Genomic DNA, 18015 nt, shown 5'->3' with positions numbered 1-18015 from the left:
TTTACCTATCAGTGTCCCAAGCCAAGATACCTGAAATATAACGAGGAAGAGATTCTTCTGTTCACTCTGAGCAGATTCCACTTTTTCCTGCAGTCTTTCTATTTGCTCCTCTAGAGCCCCATCTTTCCTGTCACTGCTTCTGTCGTCATCGTCACTTCGCTACAGGATGCACAGGAACAAAAGGAAAATGCCTCTTAGAATTCTAGTATGTTAGATCCCATTAAGTAAGAGAAAGGATGTTACTGTGTCTGGTCCAGTGCCACTTGAAGACTTGTATTCTCTAATGAAAGTACTCCACCACCCAGATGCACATGCATACACCCAAAAGTCCTGTGGGCACTTACCTAGGCCAGGGAAACTTGGTGGCACCTGTCTTGATAACAGCAGTAAGAGTATTTGCTATAAAGCAGAAGTGAGTTATACCTTTTACAAGACAGACCATTCAGGGAGGAAGTGTTGGTTACATTTTTCCTCCATTCAAAAAGAAAACAGCTTTGAGCTCCGTGGAAAATGTACAGTAGATTCTTGTTATTTACCATAGTTATGTGGATACATTTGTTGTGAATCCTGAATTAGTACTGAACCACTGCTCAGGGAAATACAGGGTTAGGTTCTTAGGGAGTCTTTGGTTTATTTTTGTCAACTGATCAACATGTAACCTTATGTGTGTTTCTGTCTAAAGATAGCTTATTTAATATATGTGTTTTACAAATAATTATATACAGTAGTTCTTTATATTCAAACACTGCCTGAGAAAGATTTAACGTCTTCTTGACCCGGAGTAACATGACTAAATTTCTTTGGCTTTCAGCCCCGCAAGAATGCTGTCTACTACGTTTTTTAAATCTATCCTTGTCTTATGAATCCATAAATTGAGCTGCTTTTCCACAGCACTTACAGAGGTTACTTCGGTCCTTGATGGAGCAGCCTCACGTACATACTGGTGAATTTCCTGTTCCTTTATCTGGATTATGATATTGTTGATTTATGAACACTGAATTCACGGCCAAGAGCATGGTCGTTCATGCCCAAAAGAAGCTCAACTGACTTATGTGTTTTTACCGTCAGACATGTCACAGCCTTCTTGCACTTAGGAACACTAGACAGCATTTCAGCCTTATGCTTTAGGGCCACTTTAAACCGTAAAAGTTACCAACAAAAGCCCAAACGTGGCAGTAAATACATTACGAAAAGGATGCTTTTTTACAGTATAAGAAATGAAACAAGAAGGCAGAGTATTGCCTTGTTTGACTTTATCTGGGAACAAGCCCACTGGGCAACTCAAATTTTTCTGCCTATGCATATGCTCTGCCTATGTCTAAATGATGGGAAAGCACCAGGAGTATTGACTTTGAGCTTACAAATAAATCTTAAGTGAGCTTGCAAAAATAGAACCTGCAAATAATGAGGATAGATAATATATTCTTAGAACTCTGCTACTGCTCATTTAAGTAGCAAAGTAGATGACCAGGGAAAGACCCGACAGTACTTTCCAGTCACTGATACAAGGCTCTATGACACTTCAGCAGTGACAACGGAGAGGCAGCTTTCCTCTAACGGCCCTACAGAAAAGCTGGGCAGGCCTGCACGCAGCTCAAGAACCTGCTCACCCTGGCAATAATTCAAAAACAGCTCTGACTACATGTAATAATTCAAAGCAGACTGTTCAAGATTCTGCTGGCAATGATGGGCTCAACATACCTCTGTTAAGCTTTAACAACTCCCTCCCAGCTCAGCCAGAATCGAGCATTCACTGAGGTGTCCCTCTGCACTGCCCCCCCCACCCCAACTTCGTGGTTAGACGACTTTCCCAGTGTCACATAGCTAGGAAGTGGTTAAGCCAGAAAGTGACTCCAGGTATATTACACACCAATGTCCTCGTGGTCCTTTTAGCAAGAAGGTAGGCATCACCAGATCTAGAAAGCCCATTTCCTTCTAGATACCCCCCTGTCGGTAAGGCCTCATCTATGACAGCCTCTTCCACCCTTAAAGCGAAATTACCAGAACCCCGTTTTTATAGACTTCTGCTTTTCTCTGTAACAGCATCTATTAAGGGGTCTGCCTTATGTTCTAGGCAACTGGGCACAAGTTAGTTTTCTCCTAATACCACACTAAGGCTAGGTTCTAGAGTACTGTTTATTGCCTGGTAGACCTTTCTATGATGAGGGAGATGTTAAATCTCTGCTGCCCATCACAGTAGCCACTAGCCACACTGAGCACTTGAAATGGCGCTGGTGTGACTAAAGAACTGAATTTTAAACGTATTTAGTTTTAATTAACAGTTACATGTGGCTAGCAGTTACTTTATTGGACACCACACATCTAGGGACCAGTATGGCATAAGGGAAAGTCCTTGGAGTTTGACAGGCTCTGTCACTTACTAACCATGTCACCTTGAACAAGTTAAGTTCTCTGAGCCTCAATTTAGACATGTATGAAATGGGGATGACACCATTTACCTTGCAGTATTTTAAGTTTGTGAGTATATATACCAAACAGACACATATATATGCAGATCTACATGGAGACTAGCATTTGAACCTGCTACAGGTTCATAGATGTCATTAAATTTATTCCCACCCACTCTGGTAAATACACAACAACATTGGAGAATACGGTCACAAAGAATACTAGTACTACTATGCAAAATCATGGAATGCAGCCACTTATTAATATGAGAAGTACCCTGTGAACCTGGGAAGGAATGCCCCATCCTTCCCCACAGGACTAGGGAAGTGAGACACAGACCGGCTTCTCCCTCTCCCCTCTTGCACCAGAAAGTCTTAGGGAAACACAAGCGCCCTCTTTCCTTCTCTGCCTTCCTTTCGGGAAGGGCAATCATGAAGCAGATCCAGATGGCTAACTACAGAAAAGCAAGGTTTGTGCTTCCTTCCAGGCTCACCAACAGGAGAAGAGCGGAGAGCAACACCTCCCCCAGATCCTTCCTCTCCCTCCACTTCCACATAAGTTCTGCATAATTTGGCCTCAGAAAAAATAAGTTCCCATCAAGGTAATGAACTGAAGATTTTCCAGAGATTCTGGTATACTTTCTTGGACCACTATGAATTGACATAAGACTTACCCGTTTGTGTTGCCTTGCGAGTTTTTCTTTTGCTTCTTCCAGCTCTTTCTGGATTTTCAGAACATGTTTGTTCATCTTACGAATTGTGGAGTGCAAGATTTCCCAAACAAACAATCTTAAAAGTAACAGAGTTTGGTTACTGTATGTTAAAGCATGCTTCTAGAAAGACCTCTCAGCTTTTATAACCTACTCATTTTGAAGGTGATTCCACTCTTTAGGCAGAATTAGTCCTATTTCTCCAGTAACACATACTTTTTTTTTTAAGAGATTGAGTGAGCCTGTGAGTGGGGGAGGGGGAGAGAGGGAGAATCCCAAGCAGGCTCCATGCCCAGCTCACAGCCTGGCAGAGCCTGACACAGGGCTCAATCTCACAACCATGAGATCACAACCTGAACCAACATCAGGAGTCGGACGCTCAACCAGCTAAGACACACAGGTACCCCAATTTTTTTGTATTATAAATTGTGCAAACACCTATCTCTACCCATTAGACTCAGGTGAGCTTCCTGAGGCAGTAGTGGGTCCTATCACTTTTATTTCCATCCTCTACTAGACTCGCTAGAAGGTATGTGTACATACACTGAAATGAAATGGCACACCAGGAAAAAACGTATACATTAGGAACAAAAATCTATTTTCTCTCTTCTAAATTTAAACATCAGGTACTGGAATTTTCTCAAAACAGAAGCCCAATCTAAGGCTCATTTCACATGCCTTATACTACTTAACTAGCAGACATTCGGCCAATTCTTTGGAATATTTAAGAAACTTACTAGTTCATACTAGCTATCAACTGCTGGGCCTTTTTAAGAATGAAATAAATATAGGTCAGCTACTTTCTCAGTAAATTACTCAACTAGGATCACCTTGTAAGCGCTTTGAAATGTTTATTGCATAAAAGGTTTATTTTTTGAAGTAGCTTCTTAACTACATCTGTCTATAAATTAGTTCTTCCTAATGCCAAGATATAGCCTCTATAAATCTTGCCTTGGATGATGACAGTTTCAGTGGAAGATAATAAAACAGCTAATTCATAAAACTCCAAAGTCTTATGTTAGCAGACAAGGTACAAGAGCAAAGTACTTCAACTCTGGAAGGGGTGGTCCGGAAGGCTTTGCAGAGTTACAAATACTTGAGCTTGGAGTCCAAGAACAGAGGGTGCTTTTGAGCCCTTTATCGGTTCAAGAATGCCTGTGTCTGAATTCTGACTCTGCACTTAGCTGAGTGACTGTGGACAAGATACTTAAGCACTCTGCAACATTTTCCTATTTTGTACTTAAGAATGATAACGTAACCCCCTCCGTAGTGGGGGGTGAGGATTAAATGAGTTGCAGTGTAAATCGCTCAGGATAATGGTTAACAAATATTTGGGTGGTCAATTTTCTGAAGAGTTTACAGATCTGAGGATGTCTCTTGCCTTAATTTGCGAGTGCCAGTCTGGCTGATATGGTAACTTTAGATCACACCCTTCCACTCTACGGATTCAGTTCACTTTAGACCTGTGTCCTCTGCAATAACAGATACGATGAACAGGGTAAGTGCTGTGATGGATTTTTAGATCCTTGTAAGATTCCTTTGTTTCCTGTTGTGTCAACTCCTGCTATTCCTGATCAGTTAGGAAGCCTGTGGACTCAACTTCGCGAGTAAGAACAAAACTTAATGAGAAGTCTCTTTCCTGTATAGGAAATGGGTCTAGAATAAATCTTGTGGATTAAATCTAGGTTTTTTTCTGACTGAAGTGAGATACCGCCCTTCCCCACAGGCACTCAGGTGCCCACCAGACTCTCCTCAACCCCTCACTGCCATGTGCTTCATCTACTGTGACTGGTTTCTTCCAGTTGCTGGTGTGCGTTCCAGGTCCCCAGCTGAGCTGGAACTCTTCCCCACATCCCACCGTCCGGCTCAGATCCTGGCACATGGCCTGATCTTCTCTCCCGATAGTCTGTATCCTTTATCAGCGTCCTTCAGAGACACTGCAAACTGCCTGGCTGTGTGGATTTACATTGCCCAGGAATCTCTGCCATGTCCCAGTTCTATCTAATCTGGTAGCATCAGTATATTAACAATGTTTCAATCAGAACTTGGAGCTCATGTATGAGACTGAATATAAACTGATTCTTACAGAATACAAACTGTATAAAATAATCCACATTTACCTAGTAAAGTCTCGAGAGAGTTCTGAAGAGAAGATCCAATTTGCCACTGCGGCACAGTCAACAATTTGTGTACGGATCATCTTATCTACTAGCACAGCAATCATCTACAATGAGAAAAGAATCATCAGGGTAAATCACACTTGTATGTAAGCCACAACAATCCCGCTGCTACAAAAGTAAAATAGGAGGTCTGTGAAATTCATTTTCAGTGGTTGTGGAACTGATCCATTTGACCATCAGGAGGTCTTAATTAAGATTCATTCTGCACTCTGTTTGGCTCTGGTACTTACTGTAAGAAAACTAGAACACCAATAAAGATTGAGCAAAAAGACAAACTGAGTGGCAACACTTAAAACTTTGTCTGATTAAATAGTTTTTACCTGTGGATGGTTCCTCCAGACCTCAAACATAACTCGTAGGACATGTAGCTTTCCTTCATCACTCTCAGCTAGGGTTTTGAAGACTTCATGAAACCTTTTTGCGGTGGGGAAAAAATACCACAGATAAACTTACTCATTAAGCATTTTAAGTTTTTCAAAGCCTTTCAATGTTACTGAATTTACAGTGCAACACATAAATGCAAAACAACCCAATGTTAATCATTAAGGATACAAAAGGTATGATTAGGAATTCGTGGTTTGTATGAAATTTGTCACACAACCTTGAGAGATTTACAAATATGCCATTCACTGTCAGCTGAGGACTACAATTTTCGGGGCATCTAAGAATAGCTGAGGGCTAAGGAATGGTCTCCACAAACAGGTGAAGTACCCTGACTGCACTTCCTGTGGGGGTCCTGCAAATCATAGATACTTGGAAGCCAAGGTGGGGAGAGGAGCCCAGTTTGCTCTGCTGGAGGAGTATCTACATATGCTCTTACTTCTTTTGGATTGTCTGATGAATTAGAAAGCTCTGTCTTTGGATGCTAACCTTTGGGTGGCTCCCCAAAATGTAGTCGGCCCTCATTTCTACTTCCCTTCCTTTAGGAAGATGCTTAGATACGGTGGGAGCTTCTTGACTGTATATATGACTGTCCTATGGACCCAGGTTTTTCACTAGGTTCTCCGAGGGGCCATATGAAAAAATGTACACATAGACTGACAGGAGCCAAATAGGGTTGTAGCCACTACAAATCAGAGCTCTATTAAATTATATGCCAATGCTATTAAGATCTTCATGTCCAACAACTTTAGCTACACATTTCTATACCCCTGGTATTCACCGAAGTTCCAAACCCTTAAAACAGAGCGTGTCTTCTTGTTGCACTTACTTTGCAAGAGCACTGAAGGAGTGGCTGAATGATTTGGCTGCCAAGTGTAGCAGAGTCTGTACAAAGACCTCTATTTTCAGTGGGTTAAAGCTGAATCCTTCATCTGAAAAATATTCCACAGTAAGACAGCTAGAAGAATGCTGAGCATAGCAATTCTTTGTTCCCTCACCTGGAATGCTAAATGGGCGGCATACTCACATCCAAACATTAAGCCAGACATTCGTGTCATGTCTCTGAGGACAAATAGACAATAAAAGACCACTGCTGATTTTAAATACTCAAAATATAAAACTAAGCATGATCTTAATTCTTACTTTCTGGGGATTATTTCCCTAATTCTTCTATATGATCCATTTCTTTTACACATAACACGTGGACTTCCTTGTTCATATCGCTCTGTGTGCTGGCAAGATAACATATTAATAAAAAGATTCAGCAAACCCTTAACTAGTAAGTCTAAGTCTTAAGATATCTGACAGCGTCTAAATTTAGGACCATCATTTTGACATATGCTATCTAAACACAATTTCTATCATAATACAAATTTCTCAGAAAAATCCAAACAAAATCCTAGTAATAAATAACCCAAGGACCATTCATGTTTTTATTTTGATTACTATGCACATATCCTTATGTACAGATCTAACAAATTTTCCTCCAAAACGTTACCCAGTTGTCTGTCCCAGTAGACTTTTCATGTTTTCCTGATTTGTCTCTTTTGGTGCCAATATCACATTGTTTCAGTTACCGTATGTTTCAGATATCTTTTAATATGTTCTAAGTCCCTCTCATCTTTTTTTTTTACCTTGTTCATTTACTGATTCAGGTGAACTTATAAATTACTTGCCTATTTTCCCACTGTTGCTCAGAAAAAACCCTAGGGGTTTTGGTTGAAGTTACATAGTACATACTCAGTGGGTGTTACACATCATTGTTACAATAGCTTAAATAGGTGAAAAATCCAATTACAATTCACCAAATCTTCCACTCAGGAACCTCTCTAAAGTTAAAACAGGGAATGTTTAAAAATGAATGATAACAGCATATTTAACTTTGTGGTTAGTTTTTATACTGAATGTAAGCTATGTCACAGGCAGATGAGGATCTCTTTTGTAGAAGGAAGAAAGTTGCCGGCACACTGAACTGACACACTGAACAGGCTACTGCTTAGAAGCATCCGTTGAGACTTAGGAGAAACTCAAACTGCCAGTAATGCTTTATATTTATGCTTTAACCTGGCCTATAGATAGTTCCATTGAAGAAGTGGTCCCTTACCGTCATCATCATCCTGGTTAGGATTTGGTACATCTTTCAGAATGCTGAAGATTTCATCATTGGTTGCTTTACTTTTAAAGGCAACAGCTAAACAGAGGGCAACTGAATGTCCAGGAAGAGAATCTAAGCACAGAATGGGGAAAAGGGTAGGATCAAGTTTTAAGACTGTTCTTATAAATAAATAGCTGAGAACTTTACATAACTGTCTTTTGTCCTCAAATCCCTAGGCTTTTGTAAGCTGAAAAGCCGAGATTCAATGTATTTATTTCATTTTGGTCAATGTCCCTTCCTCCTCATTTCCTCTGAGACAGTAACGACTAAGTTTGTGTTTGAACAGGTGAAGGTTGCCAACTTGTGATAGGTTTTTTTTGCTTTTCTCTTCTGCTGAGGCCATACACTTGAGTCTACAGAAGCCAGATGCTCATATGTTGTGACTCTATGTGTTTACTGTTGGTTATTATCTGTCGAGTCCTTATTTGCGCTAATATATACTGTATGGCATCACTACAGCAACTGGAAATCTTTTAACGTAAGGTGGACAAAGAGGTAATAAATCAAAAGACAATCCTGACATAGGAGTTACTAAGCACTTGGAATGAATGAAGTCAATCACAACAGGTCACAGGTGCTGTTTGCTTTTCCCTAAAAGTGGGAGACAAAAAAAAAAAAAAAAAAAAAAAAAAAGAATCTCGTGTCACTGAAGGGTCTACATTGTAGCATGGGAACCAAGATAGTCACACAGGAAGTAGCCAGAGCAACACAAAACTGGCTTGCTAAAGGGCAGTATTTATAGGAGAGGAGCCTTGCCGGACCCTAGAGAGAGTATAGGAATTAAAGACAGGGCTTTCCAGATAGAAAGGCAAAACCAAAAACCATGAGCACAGGAAAGATAAAAAAGAAGTGGCCTGGTTGGAGCAGGGGTCCATCTGAGAAGTGACAGATAAAAAGCAGGAACAACTGTTAGGAGCGCCTTAACTGTTAGGTTCAGTTGTTTCTATAGGAAAAAAGCAAAGTCCATATTCAACAAAAGTCTGAGCTCTTGAGATCAAAGACTGTGCCTTCTGCTTCTCTGAGCCAGACTGAGGCAGAGCTCAAAACTCAGCACCCAGAGGAGTGCCACACCGCCTCACACTTCACTCTTTCAGGGAAGCACAGTGGTAAGAGCAAGGCTGCTCGGTAAGCCTGGATGTGAGTCTGGGCTCTGCCCCTCGGATGCGACCTCACTCTGGCCTCACCTCTCTGAAGAGATTTCCTCGCCGTAAAACTGGTCTACTAAACACACTTGATTCTCAGAGATGTCTCGAGGACAAAGGGACATAATAACGTAGGAAATGTACTTAGCATTGGGACCAACGGAGTTTACTTCAAGGAAAACAGGTGTAGCGTGAGGTGTAGTGGAGAACCAGGGCACGCACAGAAGGCGAGGGAGGGGAGGGAGTTCCAAGACGCAAAGAACTGCTTCCCAACGTGAGGTGGCAGGTGCGTGGAGGAGCCGCGTGCAGCGCCGTCTGGAAAGACTCCCGTGGAGCAACTACACACCTAACTCTCTGCAGGGACCACCAAGGTACGACGCCTTACCTTTGTTACGTGTTAAGCACAACACAGCACAGCAAATTCTAGGCCCTCTGATTCATAGCATAATCTCAGACACGAGGTGACCAAAGAGTAAGAAAACCGTATTTAAGAATTTCCTTCTACAGGCCTCTTGCTGGTCGGAATGTATCCCGTGTGCACCTATGTTCCCACACCTGAACTGGTACCACAGGACAACCAAGTCAAATAATCTCCACCACCAGGACATTTATTAAGTTTGGGCTTTAAATTCAACTTGCTGTACTTAGCAGCATATTTAAAATAAGGTCATGGATATAACATTATAAGCAATATTAAGAAAAAAGTTCACAAGTAATAACTAAGTAGGTCATGAATCTTCCAAAGGATGACAGGGCAAACAAAATACTGACTACTGTAGATCACCTTTCAAACAGACAAAAAAAAAAAAAAAAAAAAACCCAAGAAAAGAAAAAGTTTACTTTCTCCACCTTAAATAATGGATTTCAGAAATACTGGCATTAGTACTTTTCAAAGACAACGGGATTTACTTTATTACTTACTGCTACTTTCATCTCCATACTTGTAAATGCAGGTTGGGTTTGCAGGGCACAGAGCTGAGAAGGTAGGAGGAACAATATCTAATATACGCTGGTGGTAAGACAACCTACAATGCAAATGAGAGCCTCAGAAAATGCTGTTCGTTAGTTCCATTATTTATGGTAACATCCAACTTACCAGGAAAGTCCCATCTCCAACACCCTGGACTCAGCTTACAACCAAGAAGCCAAATGGGAAAACAAGTCCTTAAAGCTTTTGTCACGACAGCATAACAAACCTCCGGTTTTCTTCAAAATTTACTGGTTTGCAATGAGGGGTGGGCCAGTGGGTCCACAAGCCTGGTGGCCAAGGATATGGAGTGGTACTGGGGTAAAGTGGGGCAGAGGACCTAGTCTCCATGATGAGGAGAGTGGTTACACTGTAGCAAATAAATATATATCAAGGCTAATGGGAGCCAAGTTTCCTATTGCCTGAAAGGGTGTTTAGAATCATGGCAGGGGCGCCTGTGTGGCTCAGTCGGTTAAGTGACTGACTCTTGATTTCGGCTCAGGTCATGATCTCACGGTTCATGGATTAGAGCCCCACAACAGGCTCGGTGCTGACAGGGCAGACCGTGCTTGGGATTCTCTCTCTCTGCCCCACTCCCACTCTCCTTAAAATAAATACACTTGAAAAAAAAATCCTGGCAAAAGGGAAGGCTAGAGAAAAGTGAGGAGCTGAGTTGGAATTGGAGAGATACATACACCTAAGTGGATATAAAAAGGTATGTATGTATGTGTGTGCGCATAAATGCATGTACTACCTTTGTCCATCCAGAATCAATGACATCCCAATAGTAACTAGCACATCAAGAGTCCAAATCTTGGTTCCTAAATACCATACTCCATTATTAAAAACTTGGGCTCTGTGAATAAATAGATGATTCCAGGGGAGGGGCAAGGAAACACATGAGCTTGGAACATCTTATGAAAAAAATAAGGAAATGCTTAATGAATGGAGGGAGATATTATGAGAGGAAAAAAAAGGACACCGGGGCCACAAGGGGCTCCCCCAATAAACAAATCAGGGACAATTTGGGCATCAAAATAATGACAGTAATAGACTGGAACTCACTGAATGAAATAGAAATCTATTAGTCTCTACTAATATATAAACACAGGAATAAATAAATGGGCAAAAAAGGACAAGCTCTTTCTTACAGGAGAATGCCAACTAACAAATGTGGGCAAAAACCTGGAAAAAGAATCATTACTGGGCAATCATCATAGTGGCGGCAGACAAAAGTAACAGTTGTCAGGAGAGGTTTGATGAAGAAGAGGATATGAGTATAATCTCAGATTATCACCCACAGATTATTAATTAGTTACAAAGAGAAAAACGGTGAATTTCAGGTGGAGAAGCCTGGGAGACACTGACATGACCAGGTGGTCAAGGTTAACATGTCAGCGGAGAGATTCATGTGCCTCCTGATGGGACGCGTGACGAAAAGCACCGACAGCACAGGTCCTGAGTGTGGGCAGGAGACACAGGAGGTGGGGGGGGGGGGGGGGACAGTGCAGGGAACTCAAGAAAGAAAGGCCTAACTTCTTTACAACTGACAAGGGCATGGAAAACAAGAACGAACAACTGGTCAAGGGGAGAATGTGAAGAGAATGACAACTAAACGCTACCTGTGTGGTCCTGGATAGGACTGTGGACCAGAAAGAGAACAGACATATCAGGATGGCTGGCAAAATCTCAGCAGCGTCTTGGGGCTGGATGTCAGATTCCTACACTAGAGCCAGCTTCCTGACTTGGAGGGTTGTGTGCCGGCCACCTGGGAGCGCATCTTTGTTTTGGGGGAAGATACAACGGACTGTTAAAGAACGATGCGACATCACATCTGCCGCTTGTTTTCAGAGAGTCCAGTGTAGTGGGTGGGTGTATACAGCAGGGAAAAGGAAGTGAACATTAGAACAAATGTGGTAAAGTGTTAACAACCAGGGAGTCTAGGGTACAGAGTTCTTTGCACTATTTTGGCAACTTTCCTGAAATGTGAAATTATTTCAAAGTACATGTGACAAAAAAAACAAAAAACAAAAGATTTATTGGCCTAATTCACGTGGAATCCAGATGACAAGTCTCCTTAAATTTTTTTAGCCTAAATCTTGACTAAAACTGAAAGGGAAGAGAGGAAGTACTTGGATTTAAAAAATGATATTCTGGACATACATCACACATGCACAGAAGAGAAAAAACCCCCAAAGAACTTAGGAGAACTAAGCTAAGCAGAAAACACAAAGAACTTACCTCATACATTTTTCTAGAACTTCTCTTACAAACTTTGGTTTGGGACTTTCAGGATCTTGAGTAAGACAATCTGACCTAAAGAGAAAAAAGCTAGTTTTATAACCTCTTACACATAATCTGCACTTATACCTAATGTGTACTTAGCTACAAGTTTCCTTGTACATAAGTTATTTATATATATGTAAATACCAAAAATGAACTAGATATTTCAGACTTTGAAGAAGACTGCTTTTGTGTTACAGCTTTAGATACTAAGTTTTATTATGGAAGACTGCAGAGAAAGGAAAGATAAAACATGCCACCACTTACCAATCTTCCCAGCTCCAACGGAACTGGAAGTTACTCAGATGATGGGAAAACCAATTAATAAACCTATAGAGAGGAGTGGGCAGCAGTGGGGAGACAGAAAGGATGAATGGTTGCAATCTGTAACAGAAACTTATGTAATGATTCAGACTAAAACCCTGTTTTATCGAGTTAGAAGCACATACTCAACCAAAGCTGTAAATTCTCCTGCCACTTACCTTTTTCTCTGTAAATCCTACCATTCGTCTTCTCCAAAAAATAAGTCCCGTATCTCAGTCTTTCTAAAAGTACTATCCTTTTTTAGTAACAGATACAATCTGAATGCCTGTTTTGTGTACACACACACACGGCTGAGTTCTCTCAAGTAATGCATTATTTTCCCCATTTCATTAACAATGAAACAGAGCACCCCCCAAAAAAAAAGATCAAAGGAATTGCAGATAAAACATTTTATAAATGGCAGAGCCAAAGTATAGTCTCTCATCACCACACTATGCCCTTTTCACCACAAAATATACCATCTCTTTCCCCCTAAAAATACAAGTGATCTAACCAAACAGAAATCACTTTAGTATAATGCTGTGAAATTTGTTAAGTGCTCAACATATATTTGCTGAATAAATGACAAAACACAATTCCTAGCTTTATTAGACTGGGAGAAAAATCAGAAGACACTTTCTTAAAGCATGTCCTTCATGGATCTGTAATCCATGAAATTACAGATGAAATCTGTAACTTCAATCACTGAAATTACTCAAGATAATAGGTCTGACACAGAATAGTCCTTACTAATAACTTTCAGAAATGGAATCTGAACAATGACATGAGAGATCATGGAGGGGCTCTTGGATGGCACAGCTAGTTAAGCATTTGACTTCAGCTCAGGTCATGATCGCATGGTCCTTGAGTCTGAGCCCTGCATCAGGTGAGCTCAAGCCCTGCTTTGGGCTCCACACTCTCTCTCCCTCTCTCTCTGCCCCTTGCTCACTTGCGCTCTCAAAAAGTATTTTAAAAAAATCACTCCTTTGAAAAAGAAAAATAAAAAAGAAAGATTGTGGAAATTGGAGAAACGTTCAGTACCTGTCCCCATCTCATTTGGGGGACCAAAAGAGGTAAGAAAGAGTACCAGCTGATAAAGGTAGCACACAAGCCTCTCCAAAAAGGAGACAGTGGGCACGTAATTACCACACCTCTAAAAATCCAATATGATCTTTTGTATAAACTGAGTCTTCAAGCTGTAGTTATCTAGAAGCTAATTATTTTAAAAGCAGACAGTATTAACAAACAAAAATACATATATAACATATATTGATACATGATACACCGTATTAGATTCTGCTCCTGCATAGGAATTAGTTAGCACAAAGCCGATTTTAAAAGTTACATACCCAGTTACAGAAGAAAAAGTAGAGCTATACCAAAGCACCAAACAAATGAACAATGAATGAAATTAAAGAAAACCTCAGCATGGTCATTATTTCATATTGAAAGTTGGACTAGAAAATGTAATGTTACAACTATGAGTTTTATTATTATACAAAAGATTATCTTGAGGAGGCGAGAAAGAAAAATCAACTTAGAAACTCTTAAGAAGGCAAATGTTTTGCTGATCAAATTCTTGTATAAAGTACAGGGAGCAGAGCTGCTAACAATCAGTATAGAACTAAGGCAATTACTATACCTGTCTACACACGTAGTATTCATCGTGTCCAAACGCATGTATAACATTTCAGTAGCCTGTGCAAGCTGTGAATTCGAGGATAAGGAAAACTATTCCTCATCCTCCTTCAAAATAAGTTGTGATAAAAAAATAACATTTCTTAGAAGTCTGTATAATGACTGATAATATTGAGTATCTTTTTAATGTAATTGATTTTTTAAAAACTGCTCTAGAGTTATCAATGACGTACAATAAATCTGACCTATATACACCCAGGAAATAAAGACAGAGAATATTGACATCACCTCCAAAATTTCCCCACACTCCCCTATAGCCTCTTCTTCCCCTCTTCCCCCATGTTGCAAGCAAATATGGGTCAGCTATCACTGGATTACTTTTCTAGTAATTTTGTGTAAATGGAATCATATAGTATAAATTTTTGTTTGGTATCTCTTATTCAGCATAAATATTTTCTAATTTATTCAAACTGTTGCCTGCACCAAAAATTTGTTCCTTTTTATTACTGAGTTGTATTCCATTGTATAGATATGACATATTTGTATATACATTCATGTGCTGATATTTGAATTGTCTCATTTTAGGTTATTGCAAATAAAGTTTCAATGAATATTAACGCCCAAGTCTTTGTAGAGAAACGTGCTTCCATTTCCCTTAGGTAAATACCTAAGAGTGGAATGGCTGGATTGAGTGATACATGTATGCTTAATTTTTGAAGAAATGCCAAATTTTTCATGAAGTGATTTAAACCCACAGTAAGAAATATTTAATAATCTTTTAAAGCCAGGCCAAAGAGAGTAAGTTTACAAACCACAGAAAGGATACAACTTGGGGTAGCGAACCAGGCTGAAGCTTGCACAGCTCGATGAGCAGTGTGGTATACATCACATCAATGTGAGGGGGTGCCGGGAGCTGAAACAGCTCTGCAAAGATCACCTATAAAAGAATCATGAGTCAGAACTGAATTCCACAGGTATCTACGCACTTCTATCAGAAAGACCTCAACATTCTAAATGTAAACTCTAACTCCATGGCCTTTCTAATGAAAGAACAATTACTTTTTAATATTTAAAATAATGTTCTTTAAAACATGAAGAACTGTAATTGAATACTGTAATAAAAATTGTATCTCAATTAAATAAGAATATCCATGCAATTAACTCCAACTCTGGAAGTATTGGAGTTGATTTGTGCAGCACTCACAGATCCACCAGGGTCTCATTCTTGTAAGTAGTAAAAACCCTTATTAGACTCTGAGGATAGGAACAGAAGACAGTCAAGTCATTCCAGGCTGCTACATTGTAAAATTGGTGCTCAGGGGCGCCTGGGTGGCTCAGCTGGTTAAGCGTCTGACTTCGGCTCAGGTCATGATCTTGCAATTTTTAAGTTCGAGCCCTGCGTCGGGCTCTGTGCTGACAGCTCGGAGCCTGGAGCCTGCTTCAGATTCTGTGTCTCCCTCTCTCTCTGCCCCTCCCCCACTCACACTGTTTCTCTCTCTCTCAAAAATAAACATTAAAATGAATAAAATAAAATAAAATAAAATAAAATAAAATCGGTGCCCAGAAATCTCTCTGGTAGCCCAAGATTTCTTTGCCATGACTGTTGCTCAGAAACTTGTTTCTGCCCTCCCTGTATAATTTGTGGACCACCTACCTAGAATTCTACAGCCTGGTCTGTGTTCTTTCTTCTCACCCCCATCTCCCATACTTCTATACTTCATTCTGATTATTTTTCAGATTTGAAATTTCAATTGACAGGTCAATGAGTCAAGTTCATAGCCTAACTTATTTATGTTTTCCATTTCAATTGACACATCAACGAGTCAAGTTCATAGCCTAAACATACTCTCAAGTTTTATAAAGATAGGACAGACGCAGTATTTTCAAGAAAGCACATCAGTATGAATAAAAAGTGTATCTTAAATAATACATCACATGAGTATTTTACATAAAGGAATAATGCAGTGGACAGTCTGACTCATGTGTCAAGTGAAAACACTCTTTTTCAGAACATGAGTCTCTACGAGGTGTTCAACTTTACTACTATCGCCCTTCTGTATGACTTAATATGGGGTCAAAAGCATTATTTATTCTTCCTACTTCCAAAAACAATTGGCTCTTTTGTTTTCTAGGAATACACAAAATAATATACTTGTTAGAGGTCTGCTAGTAATAAGAGGTCAGATAGACATCAGTTAAGGATAGGTCATCTGCGTAAAGTAATACAATATTTTAAATTATTCAAGCCAATTATACATCTGGTAAGTGGACAATGTACTGACAGGACTGGAGGTAACAACATTATCTATGATAACTATCCATGAATAAAGACATACTATATAAATAATTTATGGGCAACTCAAAATTCCATTTGGCTACTGGTCTCAACCTCCTCTTTTCTCTTTACTAACATGGCTAACAGAACACCAAAACCAAAAGCATTTTCCTCACTCCTGTGTTAATTTTCAGGGTCTGATAAGTTGCAAGAAAAAAAAAAAAGCCAAGACTCAATTACACTCTAAAATCAGCAGAAAGATTCAGAAACTTAGACACATGCTCCACGTGGAATGCATACCTCAACTATGTGGTAGTTCAAGGGGATCTTGTTCTTCCCCGGATAGCTCACCAGCTGTGCAGCACTATAAACAATGTAACTGAAGTTTAGTAAGTACACAAAGATACATAAAAAATCAAATAAGCAGTTGCAAAAGCAGTGTTCGGATATAAGGGAAAGAAATCTTTTCTGAAATGCTCCAGATTTCAGGTACTTCACTTAAATATAGCACAAATTGTTTAACTCCTTCAAAGAAAAAAGAAGTATAACCAATAATACTAAGAAATCATATTAGGATCTACTACAAAATTTCTGAGCAGATCGCTCCCAAAACACTATCTTCCTTTCCATCTTACAATCTAAACCAAAACTTTCCAAGGCTTAAGGAAATACTAAAACAAAACTTCCAAAGCCTGATATCTAAGTGCTAGAAAACTATTAATATTCATTTATTCCCATGACATTCACACCAAAACCAGTTGGTCATTCATGTTAATTTGTCCATAGCCTTTGGCAAACACCCACACAAAAAAGCCAACATCATGTGCACATCACTATAAAGCACTATAGAACCTTAAAGCATCTGGACAACGACTATTTGAGTGTGAAGGGCTTTGAGAAAGCAAAGAAGTCTTCTCAGAGATTGGTTTTATTTTTTAAAAGGACAGAGCATCAGAAAGAGGAAGATTTTCTTACACTCTTTATATACATTTTGCTCTTACCAAATCAAACTTGCTACTTTTTCTCCACTCTAAAAGTTACCATGAAAACAATCTTACCAAGTCTTCCTTTCCTTCCAGTGGGACTTAATGATGCAGTGAAGATTCTCTTCTATTACAAATCTTTCAACTGAATGGCTCCCTGGCATTACAGGACCCTGAGAAGAAAAGCAAATGTATATATACTGCAAGCTAGAAAAAGATACTTACTTTCATTTATCCAACAAATATTCCAGAGGTTATTATGTTCCACACACTATACTGGGTGCTGAGGATTTTAAAAGTTCAGAAGTGTGAAAACTATTTCAGCAAATCTCACTGTCATGTTCACTACAAGACAATGAGTATCAGCTGCAGCGTTTCTTCTAGCACCCGACACCAGGCTACCATCACCCATCTCAAGCCAAAGAATCTGTATTATTAGCTCCATACAGTTTGACTTTTTAAAAAAATGTTTCAATGTTTATTTTTGAGAGAGAGAGAGAGAGAGAGAGAGAAGTGGGAGAGGGGCAGAGAGAGAGGGAGACACAGAATCCAAAGCAGGCTCCAGGCTCAGAACTGTCAGCACAGAGCCC

At 39.8% G+C, this 18015-nt stretch overlaps 1 protein-coding gene across 2 annotated transcripts in view; it reads right to left on the bottom strand.

The window, feature by feature from the left end:
- The window catches only part of NCBP1 (nuclear cap binding protein subunit 1), a 37745-nt gene that overhangs the window by 2057 nt on the left and 17673 nt on the right, over positions 1–18015 (bottom strand). For both annotated transcript variants that reach the window (XM_019454406.2, XM_053908114.1), the window contains 13 exons: positions 17501–17598; positions 16743–16806; positions 14994–15104; positions 14172–14236; positions 12494–12556; positions 12185–12259; positions 9898–10001; positions 7784–7906; positions 6509–6611; positions 5619–5712; positions 5239–5342; positions 3083–3197; positions 31–159 (listed from right to left, as the gene is read on the bottom strand). In XM_019454406.2, coding sequence (XP_019309951.1) covers positions 31–159; positions 3083–3197; positions 5239–5342; positions 5619–5712; positions 6509–6611; positions 7784–7906; positions 9898–10001; positions 12185–12259; positions 12494–12556; positions 14172–14236; positions 14994–15104; positions 16743–16806; positions 17501–17598 — 1248 coding nt within the window. The remainder of the gene's footprint in view (positions 1–30; positions 160–3082; positions 3198–5238; positions 5343–5618; positions 5713–6508; positions 6612–7783; positions 7907–9897; positions 10002–12184; positions 12260–12493; positions 12557–14171; positions 14237–14993; positions 15105–16742; positions 16807–17500; positions 17599–18015) is intronic.

The sequence above is a fragment of the Panthera pardus genome, unplaced genomic scaffold, assembly GCF_024362965.1.
Source record: "Panthera pardus isolate Hobbes unplaced genomic scaffold, ASM2436296v1 HiC_scaffold_20, whole genome shotgun sequence".
In the NCBI taxonomy this organism is placed as follows: domain Eukaryota; kingdom Metazoa; phylum Chordata; class Mammalia; order Carnivora; family Felidae; genus Panthera; species Panthera pardus.
The sequence above is the reverse complement of the archived record's forward strand: the minus strand, read 5'-3'. Positions and strand labels throughout refer to the sequence as shown.